The sequence below is a fragment of the Osmerus eperlanus genome, chromosome 14 (genome assembly GCF_963692335.1).
Source record: "Osmerus eperlanus chromosome 14, fOsmEpe2.1, whole genome shotgun sequence".
NCBI lineage: Eukaryota > Metazoa > Chordata > Actinopteri > Osmeriformes > Osmeridae > Osmerus > Osmerus eperlanus.
In genome coordinates this window covers 15,851,096-15,874,698 of record NC_085031.1, presented here as the reverse complement: position 1 = coordinate 15,874,698, position 23,603 = coordinate 15,851,096, and the positions used below count along the sequence as shown (strand labels likewise).

Below are 23,603 nucleotides of genomic sequence, written 5' to 3'. Positions count from 1 at the left end.
CCCAGGGCCAAGTCAAAGGCACCGGAGGCTCCTGTGTGTCAGGGGGAGGTGCCGCGATCACAGCAGGCCTTCCTGCGTAGCGGGGTTCGGAACGAGCTGATATGTTTGCAGGCTGCAAAGGGGTTCTGTCACTGTTAGGATATCTGTATCTTTTAGGTTTGGAACGGGCGTCAAAACCCAAATGGAAGGCCCTAGTGTCTGTCTACTACAGGATGTTTTTAAACACGCCCCCCTCCCCCATTTCAAATAAAATCCAAGTATTTCTTGGCAGCATTGGCTTCAGTCCAGTGTTAAACAGATAGGATTTGTGAGGTTGAATAAGTCTATATTTACTGTCTGGCACATGTTCAAAGAAATCGTAAATGTAAAATAGACCAACAAATAGATTCTAGCAGCACAAAGAAGGCATGCAGAAAAAAAGCACTTAAAAAAAGATTATAAAGCACATATTTAGGGAAAAAAACAAATGAAAAAAGTCTGTAAGCCGTTTGGACTCCAGGCACAAATGATCACACAAATTTACATCTACAGTATTTTCTTTATATGACAACCAACCATAAGATTTCAGTTCACAAGCCATCTGTAACTGCATGTAGGGTGACTGTTGAATGAAGGTTGTCGAAATAAGATCCATCCTCCAATGTGGACAGACATGTAAACAAATGTCCAAGGTTGTCAGTTACCTGTAGGGCCACTCACACACACAACCCTTGTCAAGTACAGTACAACAGGCCAGGAATATAAAGCAAACAACAAACATGATTGCCATGTGGAAAGTACCAAATGCATCTAAGAAATTAATTCAAAATTTACCCTCACTGATATATACACATCAACAAAAAAATTATTTTTCGTTAATTTTGTTTCAAACTGGAACAGTAGAATTAGTCATCAATTTCATTTCTAAGACTCAAGCATGAATGCAGGTGCGTAAGTATACACCATGAACATAAGCACAATAAATATCAATAAATAAAGTCTAGGCAAAGCATTGGTGCAGACAGTTTTCCAGATATGAGGCAAAAAAAAAACACAAAATAATTTCAGTAGTAATAAAATTCTCATTCAGCACATTTCGCTTTTAGAGTTTTTTCATAACGCAAAAAGCTATCAAGAACAATTCAAGTACAAAATCTGTCTCCAGTCTAGTCAGACGCTGGTCTCCAGGCCCCTCCCATTTCACAGTCAATCAACCAATTACAAAAGAGCTACTAAAGAAACCACCACAGGGAACAAATCAGATCAACCGTAACAACCACGTGAAAAAGAAACAAACTAAATGAGCACATGGAGCGTTTCATCGTCATATATATATATATATCTTTAAATATCAGAAAATATCTACTTTTGGTCCACTATATAAAAGATGCACTTTAAGCAGAGACAGACAGGAGGAGGGTTTCCAATGGAGACTTAGTGGTGAGGGTAAAGAAAGGAACTTGGTTTAGTGTTTAGGAGATTAGTATAGTCAGATTGATTGTGTGTGTGTGTGTGTGTGTGACTGTGCTGCATGAATTGAAGGGCTGGCACCACTGGTGTGAGGTAGGGTGACAAGTGGATGTGTTCAAACACAAACACACATGCTCAGACACGCTTGTGTGCTTTCAAACACGCAAAAAAAAACTAACAATCAAAAACATAACATTATGCCCACAAGCATCTATACCAACACACACACACACACACACCACAGGCCAATGCAGGAACAGGCAATGAATGGAGTGTGAGAGAGAGAGAGAGAGAGAGAGAGAGAGAGAGAGAGAGAGAGAGAGAGAGAGAGAGAGAGAGAGGCCACGGACCAGTGTAAGCACAGGCAGGAGCTCATTAGAACCCACCCAGCAGGTCCTCCCAGCCTGCATCTCCCTGCCCCACACGCCAGTGAGCCTGCCCACAGCCCGGCCCCGGACCCCCCCGGGCCCCCCCAGGGAGGGCCGAAGCAGTGGCTGCTGGGGACAATCAGTCAGGACTACATACACAGCTGCAGTTCAAGGGTTAAGGCACTACAATAAAGCCGAGGTAAGAAGGATCCCTGACATTCACTCTCCTCTCCGCGACAGGAAACCCGGACGCCACGTCGCTTCCTCCTCTGGTTTCTGTTTGGTCCACTCAGAATCCCAAGAAATTCTTTCAAAGAGCGCTTGGAGAAAAAATACTACAGACCCCCCCCCCCCCAAATCCCACACAGGGTACAAAGGTACAGCCAATCCGGGCTACTCTCACACCACCAAGGATGAAAACCCAGCAAAGCAAAGGCAGTAAGAACACGATGATGGCGTCAGAGCGCAGAGGGGGGGGGGGGGGGGGGGGCGAGGGCCAGTGTTGGATTAGTGGTTGAGTACAGCCTGTCTCATCTCAGGTTCTTTGTACAGTAGCAGCAGGAGTTCCTTGAAGGTTCTGTGAGGCTAAAAGGCCGCCAGAGGTTCTCTCCTCAGGGTCTGGGCTAGCTACGTTACACAGGATCACTCAGTCACAATATACACTCACCCACACGGCTACCCTCCATTCTGATGTCACCACACACAAATACTAAAACAGCTACGTATACAAAACCAAATGCAATTAGAATAATATTTTTTTCCTTTTTTTCTCTCCTCGTCTCCTCCTTTAAAAGTCCGAGATTTTCCCGCGGTGTTTCGACAAATTCTTCTTCTCGTCTGTGGAATGTGGCAGCGGGGGTTTGGTCCCGACAGTATCTGACCGTGGTTCCACAGGGTGCCTGCTCAAATCGGACGATAGCACCAAAACGTTTAGCGTTTGTTTCGTGTTCTCTATACAAAATAAATCCAACATAAACTATGTACACAGTCTAAATCTAAATAGAAGTTACTTCAGTCAGTAGGGAGGACTGGGTGTTTCCTCTGGAGGGTTAGGGGTCGAGCTGGGAGACCTCCTCTCCAGCCCGATCAAGAGGCATCATCTCTGGGTTCCCTCACCCTCCCTCCAGACCCCCTCCACCCCCTTAGCTTCCAGCGGCACAAGTCGATCATCCCCTGCCTTCCAGTCCTCTCTGGTCACCCTGGCCTCATAAGGGAGCCAGGAGTCCAGACACACACCTCTCACAGCAGACGGACAGGCCAGACGCGCCAGTGAGATCTAGACAGCAACAAATGGATAGGTGAGGAGGAACGAGGATTGAGGAGTGAGTGACAGACGGAGAAAGAGAAGGAGAGACAGAGACACACAGATCTCCCGGGTTGGAGGCTGGTTCAGAATTAGAGACAGACAGACAGGTCTCCAGGCTGTAGCTGGGTCAGACAGACAGACAGATCTCCAGGCTGTAGCTGGGTCAGACAGACAGACAGACAGACAGAGAGAGACAGATCTCCAGGCTGTAGCTGGGTCAGACAGACAGACAGACAGAGAGAGAGAGACAGATCTCCAGGCTGTAGCTGGGTCAGACAGACAGACAGACAGAGAGAGACAGATCTCCAGGCTGTAGCTGGGTCAGACAGACAGAGACAGATCTCCAGGCTGTAGCTGGGTCAGACAGAGGCGTAGGTGTTGCCCGTGGCGCTGCAGTGGCGAATGGTGGGCGTGCCGGCCGAGGGGGTGAGGATGTGCTCTGCGTGGTCCTGGGGGGGCTGGGGCAGTGAGTGCAGGATGCCTGGCTGGACCACCCCCACCACGGGGCTGGAGCTGTCCTCCAGAGCCCCCACCTGGATCACCTGGATCCCCTCGTGCTCAGCCTTCTCCCTCTTGGCCAGGGGCTCCCCGGTCTCGTCCATGTCCTCGTCCAGGTCGCTGTCCATCTCGCTGACCTCGTCTGAGGAGGACACACACAGGGTTTGTTTTTCTATCTTAGTGAGCCCTGACCCATAATGTAATTTTAACCCTAAAACATCTAAAGAAAGTATCTGAAGCTACAGGGCCCCAAAAGTTTTAAACAAAACCACAGACACACACACACACACTCAGAATTAGCTACTGTCCTGCTCCAAAACAGGCTCATCCAACTGCTAACAGCTCTGATTGGGATTCAAGCCCCAAATCTAAACAAGCATAATAATCTAAACAAGCTAACCAACCTAAACAAAGCCCCATCTGAGACGCCAAGAGTCATGTTCCAGCTACCATGGTTTCCTTGGGAACGCCACAGCAAGCTGAATCTGACTGAATCTTGTGTGTTTTTCACAGAAAACAGACAATTCCCATCTCAGTGTTCTGGAGGAGGAGGGTGGAGGAAAGTGGCTATATGACGCACACACACACACGACCCCTGCTTCCCAGCCGCTCGCTGAGTGCTTACATACCTTTGTCCATGTTGGCAGGGGATAGGGTGTTAAGGCTGTCAAACTGAAACACAGAAGGCAATGTTGACACGGTTGTTATTGTTCAGCATTTGTGTGTGTGTGTGTGTGTGTGTGTACAGTATGTGTGTGTACACTATGATGACTCCAGCGTGTGTGTATATATATATATATATATATACAGTTAGGTCCATAAATATTTGGACATTGACACAATTTTCATCATTTTGGCTCTGTATACCACCACAATGGATTTAAAATGAAACAATCAAGATGTGCTTTAAGTGCAGACTTTCAGCTTTAATTTCAGGGTATTTACATCCAAATCAGGTGAACGGTGTAGGAATTACAACACATTTTATATGTGGCCCCCCCCTTTTTAAAGGACCAAAAATAATTGGACAAACTAACATAATCATAAATCTAATTGTCACTTTTAATACTTGGTTGCAAATCCTTTGCAGTCAATGACAGCCTGAAGTCTGGAACCCATAGACATCACCAGACGCTGGGTTTCGTCCCTGGTGATGCTCTGCCAGGCCTCTACTGCAACTGTCTTCAGTTCCTGCTTGTTCTTGGGGCATTTTCCCTTCAGTTTTGTCTTTAGCAAGTGAAATGCATGCTCAATTGGATTTAGGTCAGGTGATTGACTTGGCCATTGCAGAACATTCCACTTCTTTGGTTGCTTTCGCAGTATGCTTCGGGTCATTGCCCATCTGCACTGTGAAGCGCCGTCCCGAGTTCTGAAGCATTTGGCTGAATCTGAGCAGATAATATTGCCAGAAACACTTCAGAATTCATCCTACTGCTTTTGTCAGCAGTCACATCATCGATAAATACAAGGGAACCAGTTCCATTGGCAGCCATACATGCCCACGCCATAACACTACCTCCACCATGCTTCACTGATGAGGTGGTATGCTTTGGATCATGAGCAGTTCCTTCCCTTCTCCATACTCTTCTCTTCCCATCATTCTGGTACAAGTTGATCTTGGTCTCATCTGTCCATAGGATGTTGTTCCAGAACTGTACAGGGTCTTTTAGATGTTTTTTGGCAAACTCTAATCTGGTCTTCCTGTTTTTGAGACTCACCAATGGTTTACATCTTGTGGTGAACCCTCTGTATTTACTCTGGTGAAGTCTTCTCTTAATTTTTGACTTTGACACAGATACGCCTACCTCCTGGAGAGTGTTCTTGATCTGGCCAACTGTTGTGAAGGGGTTTTTCTTCACCAGGGAAAGAATTCTTCTGCCATCCACCACAGTTGTTTTCTGTGGTCTTCCGGGTCTTTTGGTGTTGCTGAGCTCACCAGTGCGTTCTTTCTTTTTAAGAATGTACCAAACAGTTGATTTGGCCACACCTAATGTTTTTGCTATCTCTCTGATAGGTTTGTTTTGATTTTTCAGCCTAACGATGGCTTGCTTCACTGATGGTGACAGCTCTTTGGACTTCATATTGAGAGTTGACAGCAACAGATTCCAAACACAAATACCATACTTGAAATGAACTCTAGACCTTTTATCTGCTCCTTGTCAATGAAATAACAAACTCCCATGAGGGAATAACATACACCTGGCCATGGAACAGCTGAGCAGTAACATACACCTGGCCATGGAACAGCTGAGCAGCCAATTGTCCAATTACTTTTGGTCCCTTAAAAAGGGGGGGGGGGCACATATAAAATGTATTGTAATTCCTACACCGTTCACCTGATTTGGATGTAAATACCCTGAAATTAAAGCTGAAAGTCTGCACTTAAAGCACATCTTGATTGTTTCATTTTAAATCCATTGTGGTGGTATACAGAGCCAAAATGATGAAAATTGTGTCAATGTCCAAATATTTATGGACCTAACTGTATGTGTGTACACAGTATGTGTGTATGTGTGTGTACAGTATGATGACTCCAGCGTGTGTGTGTGTGTACACTGGACACTCCCTGTTTCAGTCACTCCCCTCCGGCAGAAGGCTGCGGTCCATCAGGACCAATACCTCACGCCACAAAAAACAGTTTCTTCCCTTCCACTGTTGGCCTCTTCAACAAGGCCAAGGGACCACACTGACTCTAATGACTTCTTGCTTAAAACACACTGCTTTGCACTGCATTACAAAATGGTATCTTGTACATTTGTATTTTTTGTAATATTTGTATTTTTGTATTTTTATATTGTAATTTACGTCAACTTATATTTTATTTTATTGTATATTTAATTCTATTCTAATCCCACTAGTACTGCTAGTTTATGTACCCTTAGTATAGATAGTCCACATATTTAAATTTTAGGTATATGTTTATTGTATGCACCTTCCTGCCAAAGCAAATTCCTTGTCTGTGCAAACTTTCATGGCGAATAAATCCCATTCTGATTCTGATTCTGGTACAGTATGTGTGTGTACAGTATGATGACTCCAGCGTGTGTGTGTACAGTATGTGTGTGTACAGTATGATGACTCCAGCGTGTGTGTGTGTACAGTATGTGTGTGTACAGTATGATGACTCCAGCGTGTGTGTGTGTGTGTGTGTGTGTGTACAGTATGTGTGTGTACAGTATGATGACTCCAGCGTGTGTGTGTGTGTACAGTATGTGTGTGTACAGTATGATGACTCCAGCGTGTGTGTGTGTGTACAGTATGTGTGTGTACAGTATAATGACTCCAGCGTGTGTGTGTGTGTGTACAGTATGTGTGTGTACAGTATGATGACTCCAGCGTGTGTGTGTGTACAGTATGTGTGTGTACAGTATGATGACTCCAGCGTGTGTGTGTGTGTGTACAGTATGTGTGTGTACAGTATGATGACTCCAGCGTGTGTGTGTGTACAGTATGTGTGTGTACAGTATGATGACTCCAGCGTGTGTGTGTGTACAGTATGTGTGTGTACAGTATGATGACTCCAGCTTGTGTGTGTGTGTGTGTGCGCGCTGTCCCTCACCTCTCCCATGACTCCGATGGGCGTCTCCCCGGTTGCCTGGGCGACGCGGTGCTCCACCAGGTAGAACATGTACTCGTCGTAGAGCAGGCGGATCAGGTGGAAGGAGCCGAAGCTGGCCGCGCTGCGCAGGGTCAGGTCCCTGATCACCATGGAGCTGTGGGACGCACACACACACACGTCATCATACTTACATTTACATTTAGTCATTTAGCAGACGCTCTTATCCAGAGCGACTTACAGTAAGTACAGGGACATTCCCCCGAGGCAAGTAGGGTGAAGTGCCTTGCCCAAGGACACAACGTCAGTTGGCATGACCGGGAATCGAACTGGCAACCTTCGGATTACTAGCCCGATTCCCTCACCGCTCAGCCAACTGATTCCCTGTACACACGCTGACATACTGAAAGGATCGTTTGTGTGAGCATCCTGTTGTTTTTCTTAGTGTTTATTATGTACGTATAAATCAATTCCTTGTTGCGTGCGGTGTGTGGCTATTTATACAAGCTCTTCTTTTTCTCCATAAATCAATCGTATTGGTCACCCTTTACAACTGGGTTTACACATTTACCAATGAAAAGTATAAAAAAGGAGCTTGTGACTAAATCTCGTAACTCCATTGGATCCTCAAACTGTCTGCAAATCCTCCTAGCTCTAAGCCGCGGTGACAAAGGGACTGTCTGAAGTAAACAGCTCAATAAATTGTTTTCAGATCAGCCCTAGGCTGACATTTGATTTCCTAAGAAGAAACAAACCGAAAAGCGGTATGAGGTTTCTGCCCTGCAGCAACGATGTGTTCCTAGGTGCCGTGTGTGTGTGTGTGTGTCTCCACCTGTGTGTGTGTGTGTGTGTGTGTCTGTGGCGTCCTGACCTGTAGAAGGACCACTTGAGCAGGAACTGCCGGGCGGCCCTGGGGAAGCTGGGCCGGTGCTCGTAGGGCTGCAGGACCTGGCTGACCACGCTGTCCAACCAGGAGGCCCACTGCTCCAGGGAGCTCTGCTGCTGCAGCGTGGCCTGAAGTCCTGCTCAGCCTCTGCACCACGCCCTCCTCGCACTGGCACACCCAGGAGGCCTGCTCCTGCAGGGGAAACACACACACACACAGAGTCACATGTAGAACCCCAACACACAGGTGCACGGCTATACACGCATACGGGGGGGGACCACACGTTTGTGCGCACACACACGCACATGGCCTTGCACACACACACACACGAGAGAGAACACGAACCCACAGCCGGACGTGGACACACACACACACATATATACGCAGGAATGGGAACACAACGCGAGAACCCACACACACACACACACGCAGGACAGGTCAGAGGGGTGATTACAGTGTGAGGAGGAGGAGTCGTCTAGCTACTTCAATCAAAGAGGAGGGATGACCAGACAGAGGGAAAAGTATAGCTGTCTACAGATTACAGCTGACAGACGGCCTGCACGCTGACCCAAACACAATCAACCAGACAGGAGAAGGACACACACACACACACACACATACCCTGAACCACACAGACAATCATAGACACCCACAGCCACAATCCCAGCCACACACACAGCCCCAGACAGACCTGGACATTGGCGAAGTCGACACGGTTCAGGTCACTGAGCATCTGGTTGATCTGGGAGGTGTTCTGGAGGACAGCCCGAGCCGCCTGGGCCAGGTGGTTCAGAGACGTGTACCTGCGCAGCGTCTGGGCGAAGGCACTAACGCAGCAACTGGGAACGCGCGCACGCACACACACACACACAGAGACAGACACACACAAATCATCAGACTATAGACTTTGTTGTTACTACTGAAAACCAAAAACCATTCCTCATGTGCCATTTCATTTCTAGACCATGTCAAACCAAATGGACTGAATCTGCAAAACATTAGGTGCCCATTTACGTGTTCTTAACACAGCGCCACTTCAGGTGGAAAACAAGGACTCTCTCTCTCTCTCTCTCTCTCTCTCTCTCTCTCTCTCTCTCTCTCTCTCTCTCTCTCTCTCTCTCTCTCTCTCTCTCTCTCTCTCTCTCTCTCTCTCTTCTCTCTCTCTCTCTCTCTCTCTCTCTCTCTCTCTCTCTCTCTCTCTCTCTCTCTCTCTCTCTCTCTCTCTCTCTCTCTCTCTCTCTCTCTCTCTCTCTCTCTCCCCCCCCCCCCCCCCCACCCCCCCCCCCCCCTCTACCTTTGTGTGTGTTCCGTGTGTGTGTGTGTGTGTGTGTGGTGCTTGCATATCTCCACCTTGGTCTGGATCATTCTCTGTGGAACGGCGTTCATGGCAGTGTTCAGCCAGCCCTCCAGGCTTTTGGCAAAGTTGCGGATGGCTTGAGTCAAGGCACCTGCAGAGGAAACCACCCAAACAGATCACACCACGAGTATTCAAGTCTGAGTGTGTGTGAGCCTGCGCACATGTTATGTTACTGTTTGTGAGTGTTATGGGTGTGTGTGTGTGACGCGGTGAGAGCTTGACCTTGTGACGTTGGAGTGAGTGTACAGTAAGTGACTGGTGTGTGTGTGTGCGTGTGTACATTAAGTGACCGGTTGTGTGCGTGTGTACATTAAGTGACTGGTGTGTGTGTACATGTACATTAAGTGACTGGTGTGTATGTGTGTGCGCGTGTGTACATTAAGTGACCGGTGTGTGTGTGCCAGCCTCACTGGGGATAGGTCTGAGGACGTCAGGGATGAGGATCTCCACCAGGGCCTGGTACATCTGGTGGTCACAGGTGCTCATCCACCTGAGCACAGCCTCACTCCGGCAGAGCACCAGCAGCCGGAGCAGGGCAGGCGACTCTCCATCTCACTCACCCCACTGGGGAGGCAGGAGAGGGTTAGTACACACACACACACACACACTAACCCTCCATCTCACTCACCCCACTGGGGAGGCAGGAGAGGGTTAGTACACACACACACACACACACACTAACCCTCCATCTCACTCACCCACTGGGAGGCAGGAGAGGGTTAGTACACACACACACTACACACACTAACCCTCCATCTCACTCACCCCACTGGGGAGGCAGGAGAGGGTTAGTACACACACACACACACACACACTAACCCTCCATCTCACTCACCCCACTGGGGAGGCAGGAGAGGGTTAGTACACACACACCCACACACACACACAGACACACACACACCCACACACTAACCCTCCATCTCACTCACCCCACTGGGGAGGCAGGAGAGGGTTAGTACACACACACCCACACACACAGACACACACACACCCACACACTAACCCTCCATCTCACTCACCCCACTGGGGAGTTAGGAGAGGGTTAGTACACTGTCAATCGTAATCCTGTTATATTCAGTATACTGTTACTGTTAGTTTCTAAGAAAGCTGGAATGCTTTTGTATGCTGTAACCTTGTAGCCTAGCTGTATGTAGCCTTGTGTGCTGGAACTTTCTGCACTGATATGAACAAAAGCCTGTTTTGTTTCGGTGATTGCAGAGCTCGTTATCTTTATATAAAGATCCTGTCATTGAGAGTTCATCATCTGAGTTTATGTGTATTGAGTTTCAGATTTCTATCACGCACACACCCTCGACCTCACTCACCCTTCTGGTGAAGGCTTTGTGTACACACACACACACACACACACACACAGCCATTTCTAAAAGTGCAAATGTGTGAAACTTTTGATTGGTACTGTATATAATGAGAAACTTCTAAACAAACAAGTAACCTGTGGGTTGGTGTACTCCCAGTGATCCATGCTCACCTGTTCTCTGTGATGGTGGCGCCCTCTACAGGGTCGGAGGGGGTGTAGCGCCAGAACGTCTGCCACAGCTTCTCTATGAGGCTGAACTGGAGGTTCACCACCACATCCAGGATGGCCTGCAGGAGAGGAGGAGGAGGAGAGGGAGAGGAGGAGATAGAGGGAGGGGAGAGGAAGGATTAAGGAGAGGAGGTGAAGGAGAGAGGGGAAGGAGAGTGGAGGATAGAGAAGAGGTCTGTGTTACACGCACACACACAGCAGCTGCAGATCCTGGTCATTACGATAATTGCCGGGTTTCCCAGATTCGTTAACGCTCCTAAGAAGCTCTTAGCGTTAAGAGCTTCTTAACGAATCTGGGAAACCCGGCCAATGGCTGTTCCTGATCGGTTCTGTTTATTGAAACAGCTGTTTAGGGCACAGAGGGGGGTGTAGAGAGAGAAAGAGAGAGAGAGTGAGGGAGGTGGAGGGAGGACAGAGGAATGTGTGTACAGAGGGAGGGATGGGTAGGAGTGAAGGAAGGAAGGTAGAGAGGGATGATAGAGATGGGAAGGTAGAGAGGGATAGAGGGATGTGTTAACAGAGGCGGGGGCAGGAGGGAAGGTAGAGAGGGATAGAGGGATGTGTTAACAGAGGCGGGGGCAGGAGTTTAGGTAGAGAGGGATGATAGAGGAGGGAAGGTAGAGCGGGATAGAGGGATGTGTTAACAGAGGGATGTGTTAACAGAGGCAGGACTGACCTCACAGTGCTCTCTGTAGAGCGTCTGGAGAGCTTTGATGTCGTCGGAGCTGATGCCATTCAGGCTGCCGTCTCCCAGGTCCAGCTCCATGAAGTCAGGCAGAGCTCTGGACGCATCTGCCCACCCGCCACCAGGGGGAGACACCAGTTACACCCTGTCTCAACGCTTCCCTGCTCTCCTGCTCCCTTCCTCTCCCCGCACCCCTCCTCCCCGCACCCCTCCTCCCCTCTGGGAGGGCAGAAATGGAGGGCATAAATCTTCCAAGAAAGACTACAGATCTTAGCCCATATTATTCTACTCAAAGAAATCTCTCACTCTCTCTCTCATGCATTCTCTCTCACTCTCTCTCTCTCACACACACACTCACCCAGGAACTGCTGGTGTTGCTGGCTCTGGGCGATGACGGTCTGTTCTGCGGCGCTGGGGGTGTGCTGGGCGGCCCCTGAGTAGGTCTCTCCAGAACCACTGTCCACCTTCGCCACCGGCTTGAACCTGCAACAGCACGCCTCCAGTCATGCTGTGTGTGTGTGTATGTGTATCTTTCTGTGTCCATGTGAGTACGCATATAAGTCTATTGGTCCTGTGTGTGTGTGTGTGTTACCTCTGCTTCTGCTGGACCGGCTGCTGTCTGAGAGCCATGTACTGCATGTCCTCCTGCAGCCTGTTGAGAGGAGAGTCTGGCTTCACCCTGATCCCGTAGTAGTGGTACTTGGAGTTCCCTCTGAAACAAACAGCAGCACAGGGGTCAACCCTGCTGCAACACCTGCTCACCTGGAGCTGAGAGTCCAGCACAGGAGCTGAGAGTCCAGCACAGGAGGTGAGAGTCCAGCACAGGAGGTGAGAGTCCAGCACAGGAACTGAGAGTCCAGCACGAGTCCAGCACAGGAGCTGAGAGTCCAGCACAGGAGGTGAGAGTCCAGCACAGGAGCTGAGAGTCTAGTAGAGGAGGTGAGTCTAGTAGAGGAGGTGAGTCTAGTAGAGGAGGTGAGTCTAGTAGAGGAGGGGAGAGTCTAGGAGAGGAGGTGAGAGTCTAGGAGAGAGGAGGTGAGAGTCTAGGAGAGGAGGTGAGTCTAGTAGAGGAGGTGAGAGTCTAGGAGAGAGGAGGTGAGAGTCTAGGAGAGGAGGTGAGTCTAGTAGAGGAGGTGAGAGTCTAGGAGAGGAGGTGAGTCTAGTAGAGGAGGTGAGAGTCTAGGAGAGAGGAGGTAGGAGTGTAGAAGAGCCCTTGACACTGTATGACTATGTTTAGCCTGTGTTCTGCTCCTCTCTCTCACCAACCGTCTCTGGAGGAGGGGATCCCTCTCTGAATTGCTCCTCCCAAGGTTTCTTCCATTTTTTTCTCCTGTTGGGAGTTTTTCTGGGAGTTTTTCCTTATCTTCCTTGAGGGTTTAGGTTGGTTGAGGGGCAGTTCTATGGGCGTATGTGAAGCCCTCTCTGACATGCTTGCGTGTAAAAAGGGCTATACAAATAAATTTGATTTGATTTGAGGAGAGAGGGACACAGAGTGTGTGTGTGTGTGTGTGTGAGTACATGTCCCAGAGTGTGTGTGTGTGAGTACATGTCCCAGAGTGTGTGTGTGTGTGTGTGTGAGTACATGTCCCAGTGTGTGAGTGTGTGTGTGAGTACATGTCCCAGTGTGTGTGTGTGTGTGTGTGTGTGAGTACATGTCCCTGTGTGTGTGTGTGTGTGTGTGTGTTCTCGGGCCTCACCGCGTGCCCAGACGGCGTGTCCTCAGCCCCATGAAGATAGAGCGGATGAGCTTCCCGAAGGAGGCGGCGTTGACCGGGTCCAGCTTCTGCTCCTGGCAGTGACGCAGGTAGTGGTTGTACAGGGTGGAGCGAGGCAGGCTCACACCCTCTGCTGTCTCATAGTTGTCCAGTAGCCACTGGAGCTGTGGGGCGCACACACACACACACACACAGTCACACCCCCACACACACATATATATACACACACAGTCATACACATCCATCCACATGCACGCACATAGACACCCCCCCACACACACAAGCACACACATCTGTTAAACACTGTTCACAGTTCCTGTAAGGTCTCTGTCTGTCGACCCCCAAAGACAAACACTACATGTGTTGCTGCCCTGCGTAGCATTTCAAGCAGAACCCAAGAGGAGCGACAGAGGGGGTCAGAGGTCAAATCAAAATATACAAGCATAGAATGCAGTCCCATCCCCAAGGAGAGAAAGAGGGAGAGCGCTTGGGAGAGAGTGAGAGAAAAGGAGAGAGAGACAGAAGGAGATAGCGAGATAGAGAAAGGGAGAGAGACAGATTGACAGCACGAGAGAGAGAGAGAGAGAGAGAGAGAGAGAGAGAGAGAGAGAGAGAGAGAGAGAGAGAGAGAGAGAGAGGAGATAAGAGTCAAGCCACAGTGAGGGGAGGGGAGGTGTTGAAAATGGCGACTTACATGGCTGTTGAGCAGCGAGCTTCTCTGACTGGATAAACCCTCACTCTTTTGAAGCGTCTCAATCGCCATTTCAATCTGATAGGTCGAGGAGCGGAAGACCACAGAACAGAGGAGGGGAAAACAAACAATAGAAGGACAAACACAAAACCCAAATAAATTAAAACGACAACAAAAAGGAAGAGAATAAGCTGTTGCGGACACACAGAATCAGGAAAATTCCAGAAGATCCCAAAGCAAAAGCATTACTCTAACCAGTCCTGACAGCCCAGCATAGCAGAGGTTCCTTACTAGTTACAACTACCTAGCGGCCTCTCAGTAAATGGTTAAATCCCCCAGTGTGTTCATGGTGCACCGTAAAAACAAAGCAAGCAGAAGAGTTTCCCATCACAAGGGGGCAGTAGAGATCCACAGATGAGACCTGCTATTAAAATGACCTAGGGTATTAAAACACAGAGACATGCTTGGACTTACACACACACACACACAAACACATGCTCCTGCAGACACACACTCATACTTTGACAGACAGGCACACACTCCAACAGACAGTCAGACGGGCAGTAGAGGTATAATGGTGGAGGTCCCGTACGCTCACAGTAGCAGGAGAAGCCCGGGTGGTCTGGACGGCTGCATGGGGGGCGCTGTTGTCCATGAGGTAGGCCCCGGAGCTGCTGATCACCTGCCCCCCCGCCAGGCCCATGCTCAGCCCGCCGCCCCCGCCCCCGCCGCCGTTGTTGGTCATGCCATGCGACGTGACCACGGTGGACACCTGCGCCGAGCTGCCCTGCGTGTCGAAGTAGCTCCCCCCGCTGTTCTGGCTGTAGAGCTGCGGCTCAGAGTACGAGTAGCTCCGTCTGGATAGGGGACACACTTAGGGTTAGGACACACACACTTAGGGTTAGGACACACACACTTAGGGTTAGGACACACACAGTTAGGGTTAGGACACACACTGGATAGGACACACACACTTAGGGTTAGGACACACACACTTAGGGTTAGGACACACACACTTAGGGTTAGGACACACACACTTAGGGTTAGGACACACACTTAGGGTTAGGACACACACACTTAGGGTTAGGACACACACACTTAGGGTTAGGACACACACATTTAGGGTTAGGACACACACTTAGGGTTAAGACACACACACTTAGGGTTAGGACACACACACTTAGGGTTAGGACACACACTGGTTAGGACACACACTGGTTAGGACACACACACTTAGGGTTAGGACACACACACTTAGGGTTAGGACACACACACTTAGGGTTAGGACACACACACTTAGGGTTAGGTCACACACTGGATAGGGGACACACACTGGATAGGGGACACACACTGGATAGGGGACACACACTGGATAGGGGACACACACTGGATAGGGGACACACACTCAGGACACACACAAAAGGAGAGTAGAAGGAGGAGGGAGAAAAAACGAAGTGAAAATCAAATTAAAAAAGGAATACTTTCGAACCAAAAAGGAGGAGAGGATGAAAGAACACTTTAGGTGCAACTTTCGATGTCAATTAGCTGTGCCATAGCACTCGCCCTCTCTCTCTCGGCATGCAATATTCTCTGTTATTGAAAATGTGGTTTCCATGGCTACTCAAATCACCTGTGGATTTCTGGTTAAGGGAGAGAGATTTCTGAGACTTTATTGAAGCCACTTGTACCTGTACCCTAACCTCCACCACTAGTACTGCTACCCTAACCTCCACCACTAGTACTGCTACCCTAACCTCCACCACTAGTACTGCTACCCTAACCTCCACCACTAGTACTGCTACCCTAACCACCACTAGTACTGCTACCCTAACCTCCACCACTAGTACTGCTACCCTAACCTCCACCACTAGTACTGCTACCCTAACCTCCACCACTAGTACTGCTACCCTAACCTCCACCACTAGTACTGCTACCCTAACCTCCACCACTAGTACTGCTACCCTAACCTCCACCACTAGTACTGCTACCCTAACCTCCACCACTAGTACTGCTACCCTAACCTCCACCACTAGTACTGCTACCCTAACCTCCACCACTAGTACTGCTACCCTAACCACCACTAGTACTGCTACCCTAACCACCACTAGTACAGCTACCCTAACCACCACTAGTACTGCTACCCTAACCTCCACCACTAGCACACTAACGTCCACCACTTGTAACCTAACCTCCACCACGATTCCCCCCCCCCTCTCCACACATACAACGTCCTCACAGGACGGCGCCCGGCCCCCGTAAACCCTCCCTCTCTTGTACGGAGGAGCTCCCCCCCTCCCCAACACCCGAGTGCCCTTCTCAAAGAACGGCCCGTTTGACAGCCCCACCTCCCAGACTCGGCCTGTGTCAATTATTCAACATGTTAACTTGGCAGGGCACGCTACAATCCCTTTGTGTGGACGCTGCTCTGAATCACAGTTAGGGCTAATTTGATAAGCAGCGAACATTAACACACCCGCGCTGAGCTCAAACATTGAGTTTGTGCACAGCTCGTTTGTTCAACCTGACAGTGTGTGTCTGTGTGTGTGTTGGGGGGGGGGGCCTGGCTCAGTCAGGTGGCTTAACATGGCAGTATCCCCCCCACCCCCCCCACGCCATCATCAGTGGCTCCAGTGACAGTGTGTGTCTGTGTGTGTGTGTTTGGGGGGCTCCAGTGACAGTGTGTGTCTGTCTCAGTGGGACATACGCAGCCTGGCCACTGAAGTGCGTGGATAACCCTGTCCTCCAGGTAGAGGGGGGGGGGGGAGAGAGGGAGAGAGTCACAGAGGAGAGAGAAAGATAAAGAAAAAGAGAGAAGGAGAGAGTTGGGGGAAGGTGGGGGGGAGGGGGGGGGGGCTAGCTTCAGTCCCAGCAGCACTCACAGATCCTCCTCGTCATCTTCAGGTGACTGCACACACTTTCACCCCCCCCCCCCCTCCACGCTAACCGCCCCCCCCTTGTGTCATGTGCGTGTGGCGTAGAGGGTGCCGTGGAGGGGGACCGTTGCCGGGGACTACGGGGAGGCGTGTGCGTGCGTGACTCACATGTTGCCGTTGGTGTAGACGCCGCTGTCCTCCTCCACGTACTGGACCTGGGCGGCGTAGACATGCTGCACCTGCTGAACGCTCTGGCCCTGCAAGCACATGGCAGGGGTTACACACACACACAGAGTAAGAGACACACACACACACACACAGACACACACACACAGAGTAAGAGACACACACACACACACACAGACACACACACACAGAGTAAGAGACACACACACACACACACAGACACACACACACAGAGTAAGAGACACACACACACACACAGACACACACACACAGAGTAAGAGACACACACACACACACACACACACACACAGACACACACACACAGAGTAAGAGACACACACACACACACACACAGAGAGAGTGAGACACACACACAGAGCGAGACACACACAACACACACACACACACAGGGAGAGTGTACCTGCTGGGTGGAGCCTGCAGACTGGACAGGCACGGTGGTCTGGAGAGAGACAGTGGAGGCAGAGTCAGTGCCTGCCTCTGGGGTCTGCATGGCGCCTGCAGGAGAGAACACACACACACACACACACACACAAGTCAGCACAGCTACCAACACGCTGCAGGAGACTACACACACACACAAGTCAGCACAGCTACCAACACGCTGCAGGAGAGAACACACACACAAGTCAGCACAGCTACCAACACGCTGCAGGAGAGAACACACACACACACACACACAAGTCAGCACAGCTACCAACACGCTGCAGGAGAGAACACACACACACACACACAAGTCAGCACAGCTACCAACACGCTGCAGGAGAGAACACACACACAAGTCAGCACAGCTACCAACACGCTGCAGGAGAGAACACACACACACACACACACGTCAGCACAGCTACCAACACGCTGCAGGAGAGAACACACACACACACACACACAAGTCAGCACAGCTACCAACACGCTGCAGGAGAGAACACACACACACACACACACACAAGTCAGCACAGCTACCAACACGCTGCAGGAGAGAACACACACACACAAAAAATACTGGCAAGGAGTGAGGGGTTAGCCGTCGAGCTACGGACATGATGTTTCTGTGTGTCAGCTCGCGTCTTGAATATGACACTTTCTCTCTCTCTCCTGCCTGGAAGTGTTCGTCCGACAGGTCACATGGTTAGAGATGCGAAAGATGATGTTGGACTCCTAAATGAAATCGTCGTCGAGGCCACACACATTCACCTGCACAACGGCTTGTCTCGCCTGTGATGTCACAGGCGAGATAAGCAGGAAGTCTGGGGGGTGGGTAAAGCTCAGTGGTTAGAGCATTTGACTGCAAATCAAGAAGTTGCAGGTTCAAATCTCCCCTATTAGCTGCTGTAGATTAAAGCATATGCTATGTTAATCTGTTCATACAGGGTTTCACTGAAGTAACGACTCAACACATCTAACCAACCAACTATAAAAATCTAGCTAGAAGCTATCAAGCTATAGCCTAAATAAACTGTGTTGGGTGCCTTGGTGAAAACAATAATTATAATAACAGTATGTGAAAATATAAAAACATTCAATCAAGGAAATAAACGCCCTAATGATATCAAATTCCCGGTTTAAGTAGGCTGCCTTTAGTAGGCCTAATGGCGATGCGGTTATGAGTTGTGTGTCCAGGTGAATGATTTTTGCTCAGGAGACGATAAGCAGGCTGAGAAGTGGCTGTGCTGAAGCAGAGTGGTGAGGCTGCAGGGTCCAGCAGAACTGAATGTACTCTGAGTCTGTGTCCCTGCTCCTCCTCTCCATGTTCACAGCAATAAAACAAGTTAATGTTTAACAAGCGTACAGAGCTTTCTCCAAGCTCGGACAAACTTCCTGCTCCGTGCTAGTCTGGTGTTTGGTGTTTTGGCCACAGAACCACGTTAAAAGTAAAACCACTGCGTGAGGTATCCATCTGTACGCGGCACTTGGACTGGGAAGGGACGGAGTCAGGATATCGCTGTGATTCACTCCAGGTGTGTTGGCTCACCTGGGTCACAGATAAGAAGAGGGATGAGGGGGTGTGGGTTGGGTGATGACAGTGGCAGTACAGCTAAAAGAGGAACACCGCCCCCCCCTCTCTCCTGGAGCTACCCCCCCATCGCCACAACTTAGTTTCCATGACCCAGCCTCTTCTGGGTAATTAACCGGCTCTCCAAACAGCTCTGGTAGTCTCAGAGGACTGCCTCTCCCTCGTCCTCCTCATTCCCCTCCTCCCCCACCACCACCACCTCCCCCTCCTCCACTTCCACCACCTCCCCCGATCTCATCTCCCTTTCCTCCTCACCAACCACAACCTTCCCTTCCCCCTCCACTCCCCCTCCATCCTGTGGCGTCTCAGGTTAACAGGTTCTGCTGTGCATCTCCACTTCATGGCAGGTACCACTGTTCAGCATTGTGTCCTGAGTGTACACAGGTGTGACGGACAGCGTAATAGCCACAGTTCCCCTTGACACAGGAACCCCCCCCCCCAAAAAAAAAAAGTTAATGTAGGCTATTCAAATCAAAATGCATGTCCAAAACTACAGCTTCCAGTCTCCCTGGGGAGGCTTGAGATAAGAGCTCCCTGGAGACTCAGCCAGCCCTTTCAGAACATCCTGCCAGACCGGGCCACAGCCTTCAGCACCGCACCACCTCATAAAGCGCCATCTATTGTTTTTTGCCTTTTTCACTTTGGACAAAAAAAAAAAAAGGACAATATTTGCCGCATAGAAATCTAAGCAACGGGTTCAAGATCCATGCACTCCTTCTCAGAGATGGAAAGACAGCCAGCGAAAGGGTTCTCTGCTTCCCACGTACGGAACGCGCCGGGTTCTTTGCGTGGGGGGAGGGGTTCCCCTCCCCCCACACGGGGGGGCTAGGGGAGCCCTGTTGGGTTGACGCGTCTATGGTACGTGGTTCTTTTAGTTTACGCAAGGTGGAAGGTGGCTGTAGAACCCCCCCCCCCCTCTCGCTCCAACAGGAGCCCCGGAGAGCCAGGAGCCTCCAGGACCCACCTGCTCCCTCCCGCGTGCCCACAGAGGAGCCTCCTGATGATTAGGAGGAGGAAGAGACTTCCTTCGTGTAAACAGGGGCACCTGCCTCACTCCTGCAGCCTCCTCTTACACCAACCAACACCACCCCCGCCCCCCCCCCCCCATTCAGACACTCCCTAGTGGCCCACTTATACACCGTGCTCCACTGAGCTTCTGCAAGCCTTACAAAGCCACACAGGAACAAAGGGCACAGAGGAGGGCGACGTTCACCTCCTAGCCCCCCCTCCTGTCTGACTGACAGCCAGGAGAAGGAGGGGGGGGGGGGGGGGCAGCAACAAGGTATGGACACACACACACACACACAGGGAGAGTGTTCCAGCTGTCCACGCGTCACATTTACCACGCCATAAACTGTACCGTGTTGCGGAACAAGGGACAAGCACCAAAGACGTGCAATACTCAATTTGACCGAAGAACACAACAGAATAAAGGCAGATCTTTGTTGAGCTAAAACTTTCTTGAAAGACGTGCACAACGAACCGAGTCAGCACACAATCCTCCATGGATACAGTGCTGCAACACACCGGAAACTACCTTTTACAGCATCCATCTACTCCTTTTAAAAACAGAGCTTAACAGATCAGTGGCCAAACATGCACCTTATTCCCTTCAGCCTTCAGCCAGCAGGAGAGCTTATGGGTTACACACACACACGCCTTGAAGATCTCCCATTCCATAAACAATGTTTTGGATGTATGCACAGTCTGTAAAACCAGATAACAAGCCAAAGTCGTTTTAAGCTGCTAAGCCATGAAAATAGATGGATGAATAATGTAATTAATTATCCCCTCTTTAAGTGATTGGAAAGGGAACTGGATCTGGTGAACAGGTGGCTGGGCCCTATTTTTGCCCTACACCTGACTTCAGGTACCAGGTAACCTGATCTGATAACTAGGTTTCTAAAATCCTGTCCTCATGGCACATCTGAGTGTGCGTAGTCAAGGACCAGCCTCATCCACATACAACCCTGGATATAGTTCAGCATTTATTCCTCCACCTGACTAAATGGTCCCTGGCTTAGATAATCGCAGCATCACGTGGAAATGAGTAGCCTTGAGAGTCCAGACATACAGTAGGTAATATAGTCACAGGCATGTTTACTATTTGGCTTGCTTAACATTGAAGAGTATGTCTTGTGGGGTCACAAACCATTAGGCCTGGTCAGCCAGGAGTCCTGCCTAGACCCACACCACAGTCACAAGCCCCCCTGTGACCTACTGTGCACCTGTCCCAACACCCCTCCCCCTCCACACACACACGCACACCTGTTCCCCAGCTTTAATGGGAACAGAGCGCTTCAAATACAGAGAGGACCCAATGGACCAGGGACAGTAATGATGCAACACAGAGAAACCTGCTGGATCCTTCACCTGCCACAAAATATGAGAGGACCTGAAGTAAGATATTACAAGATATTGAACACAACACCTGAATGTTTCTAAGGGGTCCCGGTCGCCCAATTCAAAATAATAAAAACAAAAACGATAAGTGAGTAGGAGCAAATTGGCTTTTAATTGGCTACCTATGTCTAATTATTTACAATAACGAATTTGTGTGAGTGCATTATTCCACGCCAGCTTCTCTTACTGCATGGCAATCGAAAAATTACAAGGAAAATGCGTCCTAATGCACACCCTGAAGAGCCAATCATCATCAATGGCGTGCGCGCACACATACACGTTTATTTTAATTCAACATCACTTTCCCAGGACTAGCCACCTGGTTTACTTAGGCAATGATAAGTTAGATGGGCGGAATTCTGTGTTGCTGTAAGGCTAGTTGACCGTTCTGGGAAATCCCCTTATAGCATAATAAAATACACAAGTTAGATTTCTACCAAGCGATTCATTTCTAGATATGTTGTAAGCTAGTATAATTGGCGAGCTAGCTAATCATATTCGATGCTTATTGACTACAATTCAAGCTTGATAGCCTGCAATGATATCTTGCTTGGAAGCTAATGTTAGCTAGCTACGTTAGCTTCACAGAGACAAAAGGGAGAAGAAAGGCTCAGCTAATGTCAATTAGCAATTGAATGCTTACAGCAATAGCTCAGCTATGAAGTGAACGCTATAAACGTTCATAAACATATGTACTTGGCATAATAACAAGTAATAACATTGCATTGCTGACATATCGGTGGAAATGAAAAACTCCGACCATCATTTTAGCTGGTGCTACCAGGAAGCTATGTGGCTAGCGATGGACATTAGCTAAGTAAACCAGCTAGCTAGCACTGTCCATCAATCAGACACCTGCTCCATGGCTAACGATACACACGACACAGCTAACGCAGTTAACTTTGATACACGCTAAACGTCACAAAACGTAACTGTCGACAAGGCAAGGAGGAGTTGGCTAGCTTGCATCTAACCATGCACGTATAAGAAATATGTGGAAGCCTATAGTTAATTTGGCAAAGAGTAGATAGCTAGGCAAGTTAGCTAGCTAGCTATCCAGATGTCTAGCTGGCTGAGGTGTTAGCTAACCGAAATTAGCCGCTAGCTGACATTAGCACAGTCCATCAGCCAATTCATTTTACAAAGAGCACACAGAAGCTTGCTGGAAAAAATAAATGGAAATAAATTCTTAAAAACTGTAAATACAGAACGAAGTTAGCTCAGAAAAAAAAGAGTTTCAAACCTGGGCACAGGACTGGTTGATGAGGATGAGGATGGTGGAGGTGGTAATGATGGAGCGAGAGGTTGTTGTTGTTGGTGGGTTACAGTCGCCAGGGCTACGGTGACTATGGCGCTGCCTCACACGGCAACAGTTGCTATAAAGCTCACTAGGTGCAACCGAACATGATTCCAGTGGTAGTGGGAGGGGATTGATGCTGCATTTTATTACAGTCAATATTTGACAGAGAAAACACATTCTTAATATAATATACATTTGAGATATTATCATTTATATCAAGTAGCATGATATATTTGACATGATTCAGTCTAACTCAGTTATACAGGCCACTGTAAAAGGGTGCATGCAAGCTAGTGTTGGTCGCTAACGTTATAGTCTCATGTACATTAACATTATGAAGCACAAGCTTTCCTTCTTTACCAACATAGCCCTAATTGTGTCAGTTAGTCATCATTAACTGGCAAAAGCAATCATGTTATCCGCATATAACGTCTTTAGTAAGACATCTGAGAAAGGTAGCAAAAAAGACGAGACGTTGTAGCTCCCGTTCTCAGGACCGCTTCAAGGCGGGACTGTCGTCGCCTATTAAAGATTGGTTGAGATGGCATAGGCGAGAAAATGAAAAAAGAACGGCATGGCCTCTTCATAACACACTCTTTATAGAAATGTTTTTGCTTTATTTTCTTAAAATATTTACAAATTTACTATAAAAAAAGGTAAAGCCATTTAATAAAGATCACAGCCAAAAGTATATCATCATCTACTCTGATTTTTGTAAAGTAGCCTAATGTTGATATATCCGCATTTGCTTAATA

General features: G+C 49.0%; 1 protein-coding gene across 1 annotated transcript; it reads right to left on the bottom strand.

The window, feature by feature from the left end:
- Positions 1-3,277: 3,277 nt before the first annotated feature.
- Positions 3,278-22,914, bottom strand: rfx3 (regulatory factor X, 3 (influences HLA class II expression)). The gene is given in 19 exon segments (XM_062477702.1): positions 3,278-3,763; positions 4,251-4,293; positions 7,181-7,334; positions 8,049-8,204; positions 8,206-8,255; positions 8,755-8,890; positions 9,400-9,511; positions 9,831-9,953; positions 9,956-9,984; positions 10,910-11,025; positions 11,643-11,758; positions 12,010-12,134; positions 12,244-12,363; positions 13,349-13,530; positions 14,061-14,135; positions 14,650-14,914; positions 17,099-17,187; positions 17,538-17,632; positions 22,792-22,914. Coding segments are annotated over 18 exon segments (2,262 nt in total). The 5' UTR covers positions 17,628-17,632; positions 22,792-22,914; the 3' UTR covers positions 3,278-3,482.
- Positions 22,915-23,603: the final 689 nt, after the last annotated feature.